Source organism: Anomaloglossus baeobatrachus, chromosome 1 (assembly GCF_048569485.1).
Source record: "Anomaloglossus baeobatrachus isolate aAnoBae1 chromosome 1, aAnoBae1.hap1, whole genome shotgun sequence".
Taxonomy (NCBI): Eukaryota; Metazoa; Chordata; class Amphibia; order Anura; family Aromobatidae; genus Anomaloglossus; species Anomaloglossus baeobatrachus.
In genome coordinates this window covers 958208066-958228650 of record NC_134353.1, presented here as the reverse complement: position 1 = coordinate 958228650, position 20585 = coordinate 958208066, and the positions used below count along the sequence as shown (strand labels likewise).

Here is a 20585-nt window from a genome sequence, read left to right as displayed (position 1 = left end):
GCACTACACATGGGGGAGAGAGAGAGCGACAGACCCCACACTACACATGGGGGAGAGAGAGCGACAGACCACACACTACACATGGGGGAGAGAGAGCGACAGACCCCGCACTACACATGGGGGAGAGAGAGCGACAGACCCGGCACTACAAATGGGGGAGAGAGAGCGACAGACCCCGCACTACACATGGGGGGAGAGAGACACAGACCCCGCACTACACATGAGGGAGAGAGCGACAGACCCCGCCCTACACATGGGGGAGAGAAAGCGACAGACCCCGCACTACACATGAGGGAGAGAGAGAGACAGACCCCGCACTACACATGAGGAAGAGAGAGAGCGACAGACCCCGCACTACACATGGGGGAGAGAGAGAGCGACAGACCCCACACTACACATGAGGGAGAGAGAGCGACAGACCCCGCACTACACATGGGGGGAGAGAGAGCGACAGACCCCACACTACACATGGAGAGAGAGCGACAGACCCCGCACTACACATGGGGGAGAGAGAGAGCGACAGACCCCACACTACACATGGGGGAGAGAGAGCGACAGACCACACACTACACATGGGGGAGAGAGAGCGACAGACCCGGCACTACACATGAGGGAGAGAGCAACAGACCCCGCAGTACACATGAGGGAGAGAGAGAACGACAGACCCCGCACTACACATGGGGGGGAGAGAGCGACAGACCCCACACTACACATGAGGGAGAGAGAGCGACAGACCCCGCACTACACATGAGGGAGAGAGAGTGACAGACCCCGCACTACACATGGGGGGGAGAGAGAGCGACAGACCCCGCACTACACATGAGAGAGAGAGCGACAGACCCCGCACTACACGTGGGGGAGAGAGAGAGCGACAGACCCCACACTACACATGGGGGAGAGAGAGCGACAGACCCCGCACTACACATGAGGGAGAGAGAGCGACAGATCCCGCACTACACATGAGGGAGAGAGAGAGCGACAGACCCCGCACTACACATGGGGGAGAGAGCGACAGACCCCGCACTACACATGGAGGAGAGAGAGCGACAGACCCCGCACTACACATGAGGGAGAGAGCGTCAGACCCCGCACTACACATGAGGGAAAGAGCGACAGACCCCTCACTACACATGAGGGAGAGAGCGACAGACCCCGCACTACACAGGGGGGAGAGAGAGCGACAGACCCCGCACTACACATGAGAGAGAGAGCGACAGACCCCGCACTACACATGAGAGAGAGAGCGACAGACCCTGCACTACACATGAGAGAGAGCGACAGACCCCGCACTACACATGGGGGAGAGAGAGAGCGACAGACCCCACACTACACATGGGGGAGAGCGACAGACCCCGCACTACACATGAGGGAGAGAGAGCGACAGATCCCGCACTACACATGAGGGAGAGAGCGACAGACCCCGCACTACACATGAGGGAGAGAGCGACAGACCCCGCACTACACATGAGGGAGAGAGAGCGACAGACCCCGCACTACACATGAGGGGGAGAGAGCGACAGACCCCGCACTACACATGAGAGAGAGAGAGAGCGACAGATCCCGCACTACACATGAGGGAGAGAGCGACAGACCCCGCACTACACATGAGGGAGAGAGAGCGACAGACCCCGAACTACACATGGGGAGAGAGAGCGACAGATCCCGCACTACACATGAGGGAGAGAGCGACAGACCCCGCACTATACATGAGGGAGAGAGAGCGACAGACCCCGCACTACACATGGAGAGAGCGACAGACCCCGCACTACACATGGAGAGAGAGACAGACCCCGCACTACACATGGGGGGGGAGAGAGCGACAGACCCCGCACTACACATGGAGGAGAGAGAGCGACAGACCCCGCACTACACATGAGGGAGAGAGCGACAGACCCCGCACTACACAGGGGGGAGAGAGAGCGACAGACCCCGCACTACACATGGGGGAGAGAGCGACAGACCCCGCACTACACATGAGGGAGAGAGAGCGACAGATCCCGCACTACACATGAGGGGGAGAGAGAGCGACAGACCTCGCACTACACATGGAGAGAGCGACAGTCCCCGCACTACACATGGGGGAGAGCGAGCGACAGACCCCGCACTACAGATGGGGGAGAGAGAGCGACAGACCCCTCGCTACACATGGGGGAGAGAGAGCGACAGACCCCGCACTACACATGGGGGAGAGAGAGACACAGACCCCGCACTGCACATGGGGGAGAGAGAGACACAGACCCCGCACTACACATGGGGGGGAGAGAGCGACAGACCCCGCACTACACATGAGGGAGAGAGAGCGACAGACCCCGCACTATACATGGGGGAGAGAGCGACAGACCCCGCACTACACATGAGGGAGAGAGAGCGACAGACCCCACATTACACATGGGGGAGAGAGCGACAGACCCCGCACTACACATGGGGGGAGAGAGAGCGACAGACCCCGCACTACACATGGGGGAGAGAGAGCGACAGACTCCGCATTACACATGCTGCCGGATCCGTTTTTTTCTTCGTCATAGACTTGTATTAGTGCCGGTTTGTGCCGCATGGCCCCGCGTGTCATTCAGCATGCTCCGGATCCAGTGAAATTTGTTGGTCCGGCGGCCGGAAAGGACGCAGCATGGAAGGTTTTTTTTTGTCTCTGGGAAAAAAACGCATTAAAAAATTTTTTAAAAAATCGACATGGGCTTCGCCATATATTTGTATGCTAGCCAGGTACAGCAGGCAGGTACGAGCTACCACCAACCCCCAGCTGCCTATTTGTACCCAGCTGGGAACCAAAAATATCGGGAAGCCCTTTTTTTATGAATTACATGAAATAATTAAAAAAAAAAAAAAATGATGTGGGCTTCGCCTAATTTTTGTGTCCAGCAAGGTACATCTAGGCAGCTAGGCCACCGCAGGGTGGCCCAAGCTTTCTGCCCCCCCATTTCCCCCGCTGCGAATTGCAGTCCGCAGTTGCCTCAGAAAATGGCGTGTTCATAGAAGCGTCATCTTCTGGCGCTGTATCCAACTCTCCAGCTGCCCTTTTGACGGGTGGCTCTTTAGGTTATAACGGGGTTAGGGCTAGCTGTATGTTATTAGCTGGCCCTAAGCCCGAAATTCATGGTGTCACGCCAATATTAGACAACGCCACCATGAATTTCTAGTGAAGATAAAAAAAAACACAACACAGAAAAATATTTTTATTAGAAATAAAACAACACAATTAGTGACTCCATCTTTATTGAACTAAAGAACCCCCCCCCCCTTCCTCCGACGTAGTCCTGGGTCGAGGGTCCCGCGCCGTCCAATCCGGATCCAAAGGCAAAGCGATGAGATGTGTCAGGTTAAAGGACCTGAATCCCATGACACATCAGCTGATAGATTAAAAGCCGTTTATAAAATCAGCTGATGCATCAGTAAAAAAAAATAAATTACACACTTCTGTGCAGACTCCTGTCCCATCGCTCCAGGACCCGCCGGTAATCAGCTGATGCCGTCAGGTGACCGCATCTGATTACCGGTAGGTCCTTGAGCGATCGGACGTTCCCTGGAAGTCTGCAGACACGTGAATATGAATATTAAAGAAATTTCTCTCTCTACTATTTGCCGAGAGATATTTCTTTAATATTCATATTCAACTGTCTGCAGACTCCCGGGAAACGTCCGATCGCTCAAGGACCTGCCGGTAATCAGCTGATGCGGTCACCTGACGGCATCAGCTTATCGTTTTAATTCAGCAGTGAAAAGTCGGTGACCGCATCAGCTGATTACCAGCGGGTCATGGAGCGAACGGACGTGAGTCTGTAGACAGGTGAATATGATTATAAATCTCTCGGCAAATAGAAAAACGAATCTGTTTTTTTAACGGGTTCGTTGCATCCGGTTGTACACATTCTGCAACGGATCGGTTGCATCAGGCACACACTGGATTGTGCCTGACAGAAAAAAACGGATGTGTGAAAGAGGCCTAATAGAAGAGAGTAGTAAAGTTTTTCCGTGTGGCTGGTTTATGATTTTAACCCCTTTAAAGCTGGAAAATTTTAGGACCAAAGAGAAAGTGTTGGAGTCGCCCGATCTGCTGCACAGTCTCCTCAGATCGGGTTCAGTCGGCGCCGGCAGAGAAGAGGGAAGACGACATCTACACTGTTATATCTTCTCACATGATTTCCCCTCATTATCTTCAGTTAATTTTTATGTTTTTCCCTTTTGTTGATTTTCTCATCATCTCTACAATAAAGAATCTTCTGTTTTGTTTTTATTCTTTTGTAAATTAGAGATTTTTCCTGTTTTGACCCAAGAAAGATGAATAAGAACAAAGACCACATTATGGAGAAGATATTAAACCTGAGTCTGGAGATAATCTTCCATCTTACTGGAGAGGTGAGAGGCTCTGATGTCATCACATTACATCATTATCTATGGGGATAACAGAGGATATGACCGGGGAGGTGAGAGGCTCTGATGTCATCACATTACATCATTATCTATGGGGATAACAGAGGATATGACCGGGGAGGTGAGAGGATCTGATGTCATCACATTACATCATTATCTATGGGGATAACAGAGAATATGACCGGGGAGGTGAGAGGCTCTGATGTCACCACATTACATCATTATCTATGGGGATAACAGAGGATATGACTGGGGAGGTGAGAGGCTCTGATGTCACCACATTACATCATTATCTATGGGGATAACAGAGAATATGACCGGGGAGGTGAGAGGCTCTGATGTCATCACATTACATCATTATCTATGGGAATAACAGAGGATATGACCGGGGAGGTGAGAGGTTCTGATGTCATCACATTACATCATTATCTATGGGGATAACAGAGGATATGACCGGGGAGGTGAGAGGCTCTGATGTCATCACATTACATCATTATCTATGGGAATAACAGAGGATATGACCGGGGAGGTGAGAGGCTCTGATGTCATCACATTACATCATTATCTATGGGGATAACAGAGGATATGACCGGGGAGGTGAGAGGTTCTGATGTCATCACATTACATCATTATCTATGGGGATAACAGAGGATATGACCGGGGAGGTGAGAGGTTCTGATGTCATCACATTACATCATTATCTATGGGGATAACAGAGGATATGACCGGGGAGGTGAGAGGTTCTGATGTCATCACATTACATCATTATCTATAGGAATAACAGAGGATATGACCGGAGAGGTGAGAGGCTCTGATGTCATCACATTACATCATTATCTATGGGGATAACAGATGATATGACCGGGGGAGGTGAGAGGTTCTGATGTCATCACATTACATCATTATCTATGGGAATAACAGAGGATATGACCGGGGAGGTGAGAGGTTCTGATGTCATCACATTACATCATTATCTATGGGAATAACAGAGGATATGACCGGGGAGGTGAGAGGTTCTGATGTCATCACATTACATCATTATCTATAGGAATAACAGAGGATATGACCGGAGAGGTGAGAGGCTCTGATGTCATCACATTAAATCATTATCTATGGGAATAACAGAGGATATGACCGGGGAGGTGAGAGGCTCTGATGTCATCACATTACATCATTATCTATGGGGATAACAGAGGATATGACCGGGGAGGTGAGAGGTTCTGATGTCATCACATTACATCATTATCTATGGGGATAACAGAGGATATGACCGGGGAGGTGAGAGGTTCTGATGTCATCACATTACATCATTATCTATGGGGATAACAGAGGATATGACCGGGGAGGTGAGAGGTTCTGATGTCATCATATTACATCATTATCTATGGGAATAACAGAGGATATGACCGGGGAGGTGAGAGGTTCTGATGTCATCACATTACATCATTATCTATGGGGATAACAGAGGATATGACCGGAGAGGTGAGAGGTTCTGATGTCATCACATTACATCATTATCTATAGGAATAACAGAGGATATGACCGGAGAGGTGAGAGGCTCTGATGTCATCACATTACATCATTATCTATGGGGATAACAGATGATATGACCGGGGGAGGTGAGAGGTTCTGATGTCATCACATTACATCATTATCTATGGGAATAACAGAGGATATGACCGGGGAGGTGAGAGGTTCTGATGTCATCACATTACATCATTATCTATGGGAATAACAGAGGATATGACCGGGGAGGTGAGAGGCTCTGATGTCATCACATTACATCATTATCTATGGGGATAACAGGATATGACCGGAGAAGTGAGAGGTTCTGATGTCATCACATTACATCATTATCTATAGGAATAACAGAGGATATGACCGGAGAGGTGAGAGGCTCTGATGTCATCACATTACATCATTATCTATGGGGATAACAGATGATATGACCGGGGAGGTGAGAGGTTCTGATGTCATCACATTACATCATTATCTATGGGAATAACAGAGGATATGACCGGGGGAGGTGAGAGGCTCTGATGTGATCACATTACATCATTATCTATGGGAATAACAGAGGATATGACCGGGGAGGTGAGAGGCTCTGATGTCATCACATTACATCATTAGCTATGGGAATAACAGAGGATATGACCGGGGAGGTGAGGGGTTCTGATGTCATCACATTACATCATTATCTATGGGAATAACAGAGGATATGACCGGGGAGGTGAGAGGCTCTGATGTCATCACATTACATCATTATCTATGGGGATAACAGAGGATATGACCGGGGAGGTGAGAGGCTCTGATGTCATCACATTACATCATTATCTATGGGGATAACAGAGGATATGACCGGGGAGGTGAGAGGCTCTGATGTCATCACATTACATCATTATCTATGGGGATAACAGAGGATATGACCGGGGAGGTGAGAGGTTCTGATGTCATCACATTACATCATTATCTATGGGAATAACAGAGGATATGACCGGGGAGGTGAGAGGCTCTGATGTCATCACATTACATCATTATCTATGGGAATAACAGAGGATATGACCGGGGAGGTGAGAGGCTCTGATGTCATCACATTACATCATTATCTATGGGAATAACAGAGGATATGACCGGGGAGGTGATGGACTCTGGAAATGTCTGTAGTGATATTATTAATGTCTCCACACTCAGGATTACACAGTAGTGAAGACCTCTAGTGATCGCTGTCAGGCCCCTGTGTCTGAAGGTCGGGGAGGAACCCTGAGCCCAATCCCGGGGCCTCCACCTCACCCCCGGATACATGAGGACATCAATGACCAGAAGATCCTAGAACTCACCCACAAGATGCTGGAGCTGCTGACTGGAGAGGTGACGCTGCTGGGAATGCTGGGACATTATACAGGACGGCACTGGAGGATTCTGGGTGATGACGGTATCATTGTGTTGTCAGATTCCAATAAGGTGTCAGGACGTCAGCGTCTATTTCTCCATGGAGGAGTGGGAGTATCTAGAAGGACACAAGGAGCGGTACAAGGAGGTGATGATGGAGGAGCACCAGCCCCGCACATCACCAGGTAATAGACAGGACTGAATACACCCGGCCTATAATTATCTGTATGTAATAATGATGTCCGTCCTGTCTGTCTCCTGCAGGTCTCTCCAGTACGAGGACGACCCCAGAGAGATGTCCCGCTCCTCCTCCTCCTCCACAGGATTCTCAGGTAGATGGAGATCTCCCCTATGAGGTGTAGACGGCTGTGACCTCCTTGTGTTCAGTCTTGTTTTCTCCTCCAGTATTAGATGTTTTATACTTGTGTAATGAGAGCGGTGGAGACGGCAGGATCACAGCTGACCACAGACCTCACATGTCCGGATCTTATCTCCATTATTCCCGGGGACTTTTACAATATTTTGTTTTGCAGCTTTTGGATCTGGATAAAGATCTGAGCAATATTAATTCTCCAGAGAGAAATGTGAGGGGTGATCAGCGGAGTAACGAGGAGATTCCTACAGATCACCGCCCCGGTGAGTACAGACCACCCAATAACGCACACAAGTCACACATTCCTGTTTTCCGCTCTTCTTCAGCGGTATATTAACCCTTCATGTAAAATACACATGAAATGTGAATGAATCTGTGATCCCGGTGCAGGTGATAACACGGAATGTGCAGTTATGTTATAGAGGAGAAATACAGCTGGACATGAATTCTGCCGATGTGAGCGAGGACGAGCTCCAGCTCTTTCCTATTATCCGCTGTCAGGGCTGATCAGGGGTTTCTCCAGTTTAGGGACTAAAGGCTGTGTTACACACAGAGATAAATCTTTGGCAGATCTGTGGTTGCAGTGAAATTATGGACATATTGTTCCATTTGTACACAGACACAAATTGGCACTGATTGTCCACAATTTCACTGCAACCACAGATCTGCCGCAGATTTATCTCTGTGTGTGACAGGGCCTTAAGAATCCATTATCTCCTATTACACTCATGTCAGTGTGTGACAGACACAGAACATGGAGACATAAAGTTAGGGTCCAGTGTGTTTTAAAACATAATTTAGGGGGATGTGACCTGGCTATGGAGGAGTGAGGACACGTGGTGTCTGAGCTTCTGCCGCCGGACCAAATATCAGCAGATCCACGCAGCCTACAGAGCCAGAAAGCAGACTATGAGACGGAAGAGAAGGGGCAGAACGCAAGGGTGCAACATCGAGTACTCTCAGCACTTTTTACCCCAGGCCCGGACTGCCAGAAGCCTCCAAGGGACTCCTAAAATGACCGCTGCTCCTCCACACGGTGAAGCTCTGGCTCATACCTGTGCACCAGCAGCTGCAGTTATGTAGGGGGAGCCTCCTGCACAGCTGACACCGAGCAGCCAGACTCGGCTCAGATGTATGGGGTGTCCAGACATGAGGATCCTGTCAAGGTTGGGAATTTAGGGAAAACCGCAAATTGGATTTTTTAGGGTCACAGAGGCGGAGTTCAAATCGATCTGCGCAGATGTGTGTCTGAAGAACAATAACCACACAGAGACGTGTCTCTATTTGGGAGAAGCTCAATGGTCTTCTGATCCGTATATTATAAAATACGCACAGTTATTCAGCTCAACACTGTCCCTAATTGGTCAGAGATAACCAGCAATCTTCATATAGTACGTCATCAGGCTGTTTCTTGCTTCCTAACACCAGCTTAAACCAGCTACTGAATACTTGTTTGTTAACACGTTGCTGAGCAAGAAAGAGGAGTCAACCTCCCAAAACTCACATTTCACATGGTGACAACTAACTGATTGCAGAATTCTCTCAGTATATTATGAAATACCTCTTTGTTCATTGTTCATTCTGGCTTCATTATCTCAGTTAACACCTTACTGTATGCACATCTTATAATCATAATATAAAGCTTCTATGCAATTGTCATATAGACACCCGGGTAATTATGCAACGACATCTATACTTTGAATATTTACACACACAGATAATCTTATTAAATCTGGACAAATGACCTATAGCCCAGGCCTACCCTCACAATCCAACGGCCAGCCGGCGTTGCAGAAGGTGTGTGGGTGTTGCAACATGGACAGCAGGCCTGGGACCCCAACGCCTTTGGGTACAAGGCAGATCCCTCTTCTCTAACATGGTCGGATGGTCGCACAGTGGTCTGGATGGCGACTTTCACATGGTCTCAGAGGGCCAGAGCTTTCATAACAGGGGGATCCTTCCTGATGGGAGACGGAGCTTGGGGCAGGGGACCCCCGATAGTGATGTTCTCAGGAATGCTGGGCCATTAGTGCACTGCGTGGGCTAACAGGAGTCAGGGGTCCTGGCTGAACTTAATGAGTTGCACACACGCTTAACTGCCATTCCCACCAGTGAGGATATGGAGGCCTATATTGTTGGGCTAGAACTGGCATACCGCACAGAACTGTTTGCCTTGAGTGTGGATGTAGAGAGGGTCGTTGCCCAGAGTCAGCTACACGCGGTGAAAATTCAGTGCCTTGTAGACTCCTCACAAGCCCAGAGTGCCATATTGGAGCAACATTCCCGTCAAATACAGTAAAATAGGAGCTGCAGAAAAAATATTAGGGTATGTGTCTTGCCAGAATCTATTAAGTCCAAAGACCTTCCTTGTACACTACAAACCATCTTTAACAAGATCCTGGGCGAACCCCCTAGCAAGATGTTGCAACTACAACCCCTGGCAAAAATTATGGTTACCTGGCTCTGAGGATGTTCATTCAGTTGTTTACTTTTTTTTTTTTTAAAAAAAAGCAGATCACAGACAGCACAAAAGTAAAGTCATTTCAAATGTCAGCTTTCTGGCTTTAAGAAACACTAAAAAATATCATGAAAACATAATGTTCTAGCCAGTAGCGGTTACTTTTCAAAACCAAACGGGGAAAAATTATGGAATCACTCAATTTTGAGGTAAAAATAATGGAATCACCCTGTAAATTTTCATTCCCAAAATCAACACCTGCATCAAATAAGATCTGCTCGTTAGTCTACATCTAAAAAGGAGTGATCACACCTTGGTGATCTGTTGTTCCAAGTGGACTGACATGAATCATGGCTCCAACAGGAGAGATGTAAATTGAAACAAAGGAGAGGATTATCAACCTCTTAAAAGAGGGTAAATCACGCAATGTTGCAAAAGATTTTGGTTGTTCAGTCAGCTGTGTCTAAAATCTGGACCAAATACAAACAACGTGGGAAGGTTGTTAAAGGCAAACATACTGGTAGGCTAAGGAAGTCCTCAAAGCATCAAGACAGAAAACTTAAAGCCATATGTCTTCAAAACAGAAAATGCACAACAAAACAAATGGGAAGAAACTGGAGTCAATGTCTGTGACCGAATAGTAAGAAACCGCCAAAAGGAAATGGGATTTACATATAGAAAAGCTAAACAAAAGCCATCATTAACACCTAAACAGAAAAAAAAACAAGGTTACAATGGGCTAAGGAAAAGCAATCGCGGACTGTGGATGACTGGATGAAAGTCATATTCAGTGATGAATTGCGAATCTGCATTGGGCAAGGTGATGATGCTGGTACTTTTGTTTGGTGTCGTTCCAATGAGATTTATAAAGATGAATGCCTGAAGAGAACATGTAAATTTCCACAGTCATTGATGATATGGGGCTGCATGTCAGGTAAAGGCACTGGGGAGATGGCTGTCATTACATCTTCAATAAAGGCTCAAGTTTACATTGAAATTTTGGACACTTTTCTTATCCCATTAATTGAAAGGATGTTTGGGGTTGATGAAATCATTTATCAACATGATAATGCATCCTGCCATAGAGTAAAAACTGAGAAAACATTCCTTGAAAGAAGACACATAAGGTCAATGACAGGGCCTGCAAATAGTCCAGACCTCAATCCAATTGAAAATCTTTGGTGAAAGTTGAAGAAAATGCTCCATGACAAGACTCCAACCTGCAAAGCTGATCTGGCCACAGCAATCAGAGAAAGATGGAGCCAGATTGATGAGGAGACTGTTTGTCACTCATTAAGTCCATGCCTCAGAGACTGCAAGCTGTTATAAAAGCCAGAGGTGGTGCCACAAAATACTAGTGATACATTGGAATGTTTTTTTTGTTTGTTTTTTCATGATTCCATAATTTTTCCCTCAGAATTGAGTGACTCCATAATTTTTCACCGTTTGGTTTTGAAAAGTAACTGTTACTGGCTAGCACATTGTTTTCATGATTTTTTTTTTTAGTGTTTCTTAAGGCCAGAAAAGTTGACATTTGCAATTACTTTAGTTTTCTGCCACGTCTGTGATCTGCTTTTTTTTTTTTTAAAAAAACATTAACATTTTTATCTTTATGTTTGAAGCCTGAAATGTGGGTAAAGGTTGAAAAATTCAAGGGGGGCGAATTCTTTCGCAAGGCACTGTATGTCCCTCATCCTGGTATAGCCCCCATCCTGCTACATACCGCCATCCTGGTATAGTCCCCATTCTGCTACATACCGCCATCCTGGTATAGCCGCCATCCTGCTACATACTGCCATCCTGGTATAGTCCACATCTAGCTACATACCGCCATCCTGGTATAGCCTCCATCCTGCTATTTACCGCCATCCAGGTATAACCCCCATCCTGCTACATACCACCATCCTGGTATAGCCCCCATCCTGCTTTATACTGCCAGCCTGGTATAGCCCCCATCCTGCTGTATACCCCCATCCTGGTATATGATTTGCATCCTGTGGCACACAAAAAAATAAAGTTTATAATCACCTTTCCTCACCCCATGCAGCATTGCTCATCTTCCTGTCTGTGCCAGCAGCAGCGCCGCTGACCTTTGTGGAGCCGTGCGCCCAGCGATGACGTCATCGCTGTGCGCACCGCTCTCCACACACATCAGTGGGCCGGCAGACAGGAGGAAATTGTGATGCTGCTGGGAACAGTGACCGGTGAGTATACTTATTCACTGTTCCCCACGCTGATGATGATGCGCGGAGGACTGTGATTATAGCCACACATGATCACTCCAGGCTGTAGTTGCCAGGGATGATCACGCAGCTGGCTGTTAATTATGCGCGCATCCCCCGCCCATCATCCCGCTCACCTGTCAGCGCCGGCTTCAGCGCTGAGAGATGATGGGCGGGATGTTGGGCGTGCATATGAACTGAGGCTAATGAGCAGGCCCACGTGGTCACGTAGGTGCTGCTACAGCCTGCTCCTGCCTCTGATGACACGCTCCACCACCACCGCACCCACATTCCCTGCAGCCATCGGACTATAAGACGCACCCCGCACTTTCCCCCAACATTTGGGGGGAAAAAAGTGCGTCTTATAGTCCGAAAAATACGGTAGGCAGGGTGTTGGAGGTGTACGTGTGGGAAGTTCTGTTAGTCAAAGGTCTAGTGAGCAAATGCCGGTCATCTTATCCCTAGAGAACGGAAAACAACTGTTACTGGACAGCCCTCTCCATAGATTTCTTTGACAGCCTTACATCGCTGCAACTTTGAACTGAGGCTGATAAACAGCAAGTGACCAAAGGGATGACAAGCGCTGCATTAAGTGGCATCTCCTCCTCTTCCTGCACCTCAACATCACACACAGTTCATTCCTCCGAAGTGCCACCCCAATTACACTTGCAATTGCAAGCATGTCACAAATAGTCAACCGGCAAAGTGACTGTGGGGAACCACACATGCGTGACTCTCAAGAGCTGTTCACACATTCTATCCCATTGGCATCACAGGTCCGCTCCAAACATTCCCAGACTGAAGAGCAGGAAAGTATATGCACCGATGCCCAAAATCTTTGTGAGTTGGATCCTGGCCTGGACAAAGTAGGGTCCAAGCAGGATCCCGACCCTCGTCAAATGCTAACCGCTGGGGTTGGAGGTGATGATGATGAAACTCTGATATCTGAGGCTCACGCGTACTGTCCTGTGATGTCAAGTCAGGAAGAGGAGGAGTGGGACAAGATAGAACCTGATGATGAAGTTGTAGATCCCACTTGTTGTGAACCCAGAGGCACGCAGCTTTGTAGCTCAGCAGATAAGGAGGAGGAGGAAGTCGAGAAGGTTACATTGGCAATTCCCAAATGGAGTCTTCATTCATATGTGTATGCAAGGACAGCACTAGGGTAAAATGAGTCACTGTAGGACCATACCTTCCTGCTATGCAAAGACACAATGGTGAAATGGGGGGGAGCAATTGATGTCACTGTCCTGCTGTCTGCCTGAAATGTTTTTAAACATTTTTGTAGAGTTTTAAAATGTAAATGCCAGGCAACATCCTGTGTGTAAGTCAATGCAATTACGCAGTGCTTCAATTAATATGCATTAGAGCAGGGATGGGGAACCTCCGGCCCGCGGGCCGCATGCGGCCCGCCATGACCTTTTATGTGGCCCCCGGGCAGATTCCCGGGGGAGGCAGTGCTGGTGCTGTCACCGCGGTTTGCTGCCGCCGGCCCTTTAAATCCACACATTGCTGTTTGTGCTGCAATGTGTTCTCCCGTCGGCCAGTGCAAATTGTGGGCGGGTCCACAGCAGCCTCACAGTTTCTAGCCTTGTGTGTCCGCCCCCTGCCCTCCGGAGATCAGTGCCTGCCTTCTCCTTCAAGTTCTGATGCAGTGTGTCCGGCTCGTGCACTCCGGTGATGTGAGTGCAATGCTGCTGTGAGTCCAGCGCCGACCCTCTGCTGCTATGTGCCCTGCCCAATGCTTTGTGCCTCCCCACACCAGTTCTGTAAACCTTCTCCCCCAGAGTTGCATGAAACTCTCAGCGCAGTGTGGCCCCCAATGTCCTGTGTGCACCCCTCCCCCAGTCCTGTGTGCAGCCCCCCAATGTCCTGTGTGCAGCCCATCACCCAGTAGTCCTGTGTGCACCCCTCCCCCAGTCCTGTGTGCACCCCTCCCCCAGTCCTGTGTGCACCCCTCCCCCAGTCCTGTGTGCACCCCTCCCCCAGTCCTGTGTGCACCCCTCCCCCAGTCCTGTGTGCACCCCTCCCCCAGTCCTGTGTGCACCCCTCCCCCAGTCCTGTGTGCACCCCTCCCCCAGTCCTGTGTGCACCCCTCCCCCAGTCCTGTGTGCACCCCCCCAGTCCTGTGTGCACCCCCCCAGTCCTGTGTGCACCCCCCCAGTCCTGTGTGCACCCCCCCCAGTCCTGTGTGCACCCCCCCAGTCCTGTGTGCACCCCCCCCAGTCCTGTGTGCACCCCCCCAGTCCTGTGTGCACCCCCCCCAGTCCTGTGTGCACCCCCCCCAGTCCTGTGTGCACCCCCCCCAGTCCTGTGTGCACCCCCCCAGTCCTGTGTGCACCCCCCCAGTCCTGTGTGCACCCCCCCAGTCCTGTGTGCACCCCCCAGTCCTGTGCACCCCCCCAGTCCTGTGTGCACCCCCCCAGTCCTGTGTGCACCCCCCCCAGTCGTGTGTGCAGCCCCCCCGTGATGTCTGTGCAGCCCCCCCCGTGATGTCTGTGCAGCCCCCCCCGTGATGTCTGTGCAACTCCCCCCGTGATGTCTGTGCAGCCCCCCCCCGTGATGTCTGTGCAGCCCCCCCCGTGATGTCTGTGCAGCCCCCCCCCGATGTCTGTGCAGCCCCCCCCGTGATGTCTGTGCAGCCCCCCCCGTGATGTCTGTGCAGCCCCCCCCGTGATGTCTGTGCAGCCCCCCCAGTGATGTCTGTGCCTCCCCACAGTGGTGTCTGTGCCTCCCCACAGTGGTGTCTGTGCCTCCCCACAGTGATGTCTGTGCCTCCCCACAGTGATGTCTGTGCCTCCCCACAGTGATGTCTGTGCCTCCCCACAGTGATGTCTGTGCCTCCCCACAGTGGTGTCTGTGCCTCCCCACAGTGGTGTCTGTGCCTCCCCACAGTGGTGTCTGTGTCTCCCCGCGTGTGATGTCTGTGCCCCCAGCCCTGCGTGTGGTGTCTGTGCCCCCAGCCCCGCGTGTGGTGTCTGTGCCCCCAGCCCCGCGTGTGGTGTCTGTGCCCCCAGCCCCGCGTGTGGTGTCTGTGCCCCCAGCCCCGCGTGTGGTGTCTGTGCCCCCAGCCCCGCGTGTGGTGTCTGTGCCCCCAGCCCCGCGTGTGGTGTCTGTGCCCCCAGCCCCGCGTGTGGTGTCTGTGCCCCCAGCCCCGCGTGTGGTGTCTGTGCCCCCAGCCCCGCGTGTGGTGTCTGTGCCCCCAGCCCCGCGTGTGGTGTCTGTGCCCCCAGCCCCATGCCCCCAGTTAATTAATTGCTTCACCCAATATAGCAGGGTCATTTAAACATTGATAATTTTGTGCGGCCCCCGAAGGTTGGTAGAAATTTCCAAATGGCCCCCGACAGAAAAAAGGTTCCCCACCCCTGCATTAGAGAATGCAGTGACACAGCTGCAGAGTTGTGGAATGCTATCCACGCCGAGTTTGATAAACTGCTGTGTCCCTTGAACCTGAAGCAAAGAAGGTCATGTGCAATTACGGTGCAAACCTAGTGGCTACATGACGCCTGGGCGACATCACATATGCACTGCAGGGATTAACTTGGTTGTAGATAAATTTCTAGGGCATTATGTCCTGGATGCGCTGCTGCAGAACGAACGGCCACTGTGTGCTCACTTTTTAAAATTGAAATCCCGGGCAACAGCCTGTTTGTTGCATGGACTGTACCTCTCAGCTTTTTTAAAGCCCAATGTCGAGAGGAATATTGATGCTGCTGTCTGCCTGAAAGGATTTTGAATGTCGAGACTACAATATGGGTCTCTAAGTTTTGTCTTTTGGTAGTGCCAGTCTTCTGGGAGCAAGAGGCCTACACCTGCTACACGTTTTTAAATGTCAAGACTCCAAGATAGGTCTCAAAGTTTTCTCTTGTCTGTATGCTTATGGGAGCACCATCCCTACACCTGTCTCTCATCCACCTCTAGATTTCTTATGGCAATAGTGTAGGAAGCTAATGGCTATGCCAAAACAGTGGTACTGCATTGTTAAACGTATTTCTACTGCTTTGGAAGGATTTCGAACATCACCCCCCCAAGGTGTTTTCTCTGCCTTACGTTTGGCCTCCCACTGAATTCAATGGGGTTTGATAAAAGTTAGAAGTTTGATTCGACTAACACACAGTATGTTTGGTTATGCTTGGCGAACTGACCCTTGAAAGGTTCACTAATCTCTAGTTATAATATAAGTGTTGTTGTAGGGCAAAGAATAGTTTCAGCTGGGGAGTGAGTCCCGAAGGCCAGCCGCTGCCATATGGTTGCGGCAAGCATCAGTGTCCAATAGCCTAAATGGCCACATTCACAGGGCAAGCATTCTGTAAATATGCCAGTTTAGTGTTTGGTCCTGTGGGTGGGTACTTGTTCGGCTGGCGGTATATTTTCATTTCCATGTCAAGTCCTGGATTATGAAAACCTGAACGCTGGGCAAATATTCTGACAACATTGCTGATGGTGCTTGTGAATGTGCAATGACATGTGCAGGGCAGGAGGCATCTGTGCCTGGACAGGGGATTGGCAAGCATGTAGTACTCTGTACTTTCTTCCTCCCCCTCCACCTCGCCCACATGCAAAGCTTCTTCTTTAATTGGGAGCATGGAGCATTTGAAGAGGCACCAAAGCGGGATGGTTATGCTGATTATGGCTTCATCATCACCATCTTGGTTGTTTCCTCAAACAGATACATAGAACGTCACAGATGTCCAGACATCCATGTTCACTAGTCAATTTTTATGCATGGGGGCTGACCGGAATACCTCATTTTGGAACTGGTGTTATAAAGTGCGACGGAATATGTTTGGCGCTTTATAAATAAAAATTAAGCTGTATCTGGTATTCAGGTAATGCCCTTTGTTGGTCAGAAAGCCTTGCCATGTACATTGTGGAGTTCCAGCGTGTGGTCACATCACACAGCTGTCGCTGAGCTGCCACTTACAACCGCTGCTGAAACCCTGCCAGACAAGTGGCAGCTGGAGTGAATTGGTGGAAATGGGCACAGACACGGCGTACCTTCACAAGTAGCTCTGGCAAATTGGGCTCGTTTTTCATAAACTGCTGAACCACTTAGTTGAGCACGTGGCTCAGGCATAGTACATGTGCGAGCTTTCTAAGCTTCAGAACCACCACCAGGTTACAGGCTTGTTATCACTCATGGCCATGGCGGGTTGAAGTTTTGGATGGCAAGAGACACAGATCTGTCCCATCTATTATACCTTTCAACAACTCTGCTGCAGTGTGCGATTTATCATCTAAAGATAGTCATTTAAACAGAGCCTGTTGCTGCTTCATCGAGGCAATGCTTCTAGCTTGGGACTGATGAGGAGGATAATTCAGACCAGGATGAAAGGAACTAGAGGGAGGCCCCTCCAAAATTTCTGGTAGAGGGCCACCTGTGGGCCTTTCCAAATGTATGAAAGAGGGCCTTTCAAAATGTAGAAGTGAGGTCCCTCCAACCATTATGGTTAAGGATCGCATGATGAGTCTGTGGATATGTTGGGTAAAGGAGCAGATAGAGAAAACCCCCTCCCCCCCAAAAACAAAAAAAAAAAGGATCCACAGACGCCATTTTGTGCACAGTGTGTTTGCAGTTAGTGTAGGGGAAGCTTGTGTCCGTTGGCCATTGAAGGGGCAAATTTTACAAAATCTGTTTTATTCTTTTCACAGAAGATTGTGGCATTATACAGAATATATATGAAGAGCAAGTAATTGTCCCAGATCTACCATCAGTCCTTCACACCCAGGATCCGTTATCTGTGGCTTCTAAACAATCTCTTGAGTTGCTGCTGAATGTTCAGCAAAAGAAAAGCCACACAAAGGGTGTTCAACAACAAAGAACTCTCACAGGGGAGAAGCCGTATTCATGTCATCAATGTAGAAAGGGTTTTACCCAAAAGTCAGCTCTAATTTCACACAAAATAATTCACAAAAGAAAACCATTTTCATGCCCAGAATGTGGAAAATGTTTTAGTGTGAAATCACAGCTTGAAGTTCATCTAAAAACTCACACAGGGGAGAAGCCATTTTCTTGTTCAGAATGTGGTAAATGTTTTATTCGGAAACCACAGCTTGATGTGCATATAAAAACTCACAAGAAGGAGAAGCCATTTTTATGTTTAGAATGTGGGAAATGTTTTAGTTGGAAATCACATCTTGATTTGCACATAAAAACTCACACGGGGGAGAAGCCATTTTCATGTTCAGAATGTGGGAAATGTTTTATTAGGAAATTCCACCTTGATCGGCATATAAAAGCTCACACGGGGGAGAAACCATTTTCATGTTCGGAATGTGGGAAATGTTTTATTCAGAAATCATATCTTGATAGTCACATAAAAACTCACACAGGGGAGAAGCCATTTTTTTGTTCAGAATGTGGGAAATGTTTTTTTAGGAAATCACATCTTGATAGCCATATAAAAACTCACACGAAAGAGAAGCCATTTTCATGTTCAGAATGTGGGAAATTTTTTAGTCGGAAATTATATCTTGATGAGCATAAAACAAATCACATGAGGGAGAAGCCATTTTCATGTTCAGAATGTGGGAAATGCTTTGCTCACAGATCCGTTTTTGTTAGACACATGACAATTCACACAATGTAAAAGACATGTTTGTTTAGAATGTGGGAAATGTTATAGCAGTAAATCAACTCTTGCTGAACATCTAGAAATTCACACATTTTACCCAGAAATCAGATCTTATCAGACATCAAAGAATTCACACAAGAGGGGAAAGCCATTTTTATGTTCTGTATGTGGAAAGTGTTATTAAGGAAAGTCACATCTGTTTCCACATCAAAAACTCACACAGAAAAAAAAACATAATAAACCACAGATACCACATCTTAATATCCACCAGACGGCATTTTTATCATAGGAAACACTAAGTAACCCCGCAAGGAAATTATTGGAATGCCATAATGTCATAAACAACAATTTTTATTAAACACTATTCTAAAAAATGACAATTTTACTTTCGGCTCAATAGGACAGTGTGAATCACAAGTGAGTCCCTCCTAACATGGGAGGGGTAGGTGCGGACACAGTCAGACCATCGGTACCGGACAGATATTAAACAGTAATCATGTAAATTAAGTTTACATGGCCCACCAAGTGGTCCATAGAACCCCATGGGACAGACCCATATATTCATAGAGTATTCCTGAAGATATTCACATATAGTATCATCGCAAGTGCGGAAGTTAAAATATAAAATCTCTAAATTCGCCTCCCGAAGAAGCAGCAGTGAAACGCGTTGAGGCGTGGTGGCTGCGGTTACACGTGTCAGCCCATCGGTCAGGCCTGTATACTTGTTTGGCCCCTTCATAACTATGTGGTCTGGATCCAGGTAGGACTTTGCCGGTCATGGGTGAGCGGTGGGGCTGGATACCGCTGCTGTAATGCCATTTGGGCAATAGATTTGGAATTCTTGCAGTGGCGATGCCCCCCCACATAGTCTCAGGTTGATCCATGCTTTGGATACAGTCTCTACTATTGAAAAGAGTACTATATAATCTAGTTACTGTTTAATCTTGGCTTACCAATTGAGAACATGGTGGCCTCCTGAGTATATTTACATTGGCTGGAGATTTTATATTTTAACTTCCGCACTTTCGATGATGCTATATGTGAATATCTTCAGGAATACTCTATGAATATATGGGTCTGTCCCATGGGGTTCTATGGACCACTTGGTGGGCCATGTAAACTTAATTTACATGATTACTCTGTTTAATATCTGTCCGGTACCGATGGTCTGACTGTGTCCGCACCTACCCCTCCCATGTTAGGAGGGACTCACTTGTGATTCACACTGTCCTATTGAGCCGAAAGTAAAATTGTCATTTTTTAGAATAGTGTTTAATAAAAATTGTTGTTTATGACATTATGGCATTCCAGAAAAAAAAACATGTTCATAACGTAAATCTTTTTAGACACCATAGATCTCGCATTCAAGGAAGCAGACATTTCTTCAATTGTTTTAGTCAAGGCATCCGAAGGATGACATCTACAAGTAGTCTCCTTTGTTCTGTGCGTGTTTCCTCTCACATTCCAAAGAATGTAGGGAATGTAGACTATAAGCCCTAATGGGGACAGTGGTGATAATTTCTGTAAGGCCTGTTTCACATGTCAGTGAAAAACAGGCATTCTTCACTGAAGTGTAAAACACACAATGTCCCTCCGTGATTCACGGCACATGTGCGTTGTCCATGTGCAATCCATGATACATGATCCGTTATCTGTGATTGCACATGGACAATGGACATATG

General features: G+C 48.2%; 2 protein-coding genes across 3 annotated transcripts in view; both read left to right on the top strand.

Moving 5' to 3' along the window:
* LOC142257597 (uncharacterized) overlaps window positions 1–20585 on the top strand; it is a 1260196-nt gene that overhangs the window by 872073 nt on the left and 367538 nt on the right. The gene's annotated exons all lie outside the window — the stretch shown is intronic.
* On the top strand, window positions 7353–19224 carry LOC142302757 (uncharacterized). Its single transcript, XM_075343871.1, has 4 exons — window positions 7353–7460; window positions 7540–7607; window positions 7809–7911; window positions 17981–19224. The coding sequence occupies exons 1-4, from the start codon at window positions 7376–7378 to the stop codon at window positions 18916–18918; spliced, it is 1194 nt and encodes a 397-aa protein (XP_075199986.1). The 5' UTR covers window positions 7353–7375; the 3' UTR covers window positions 18919–19224.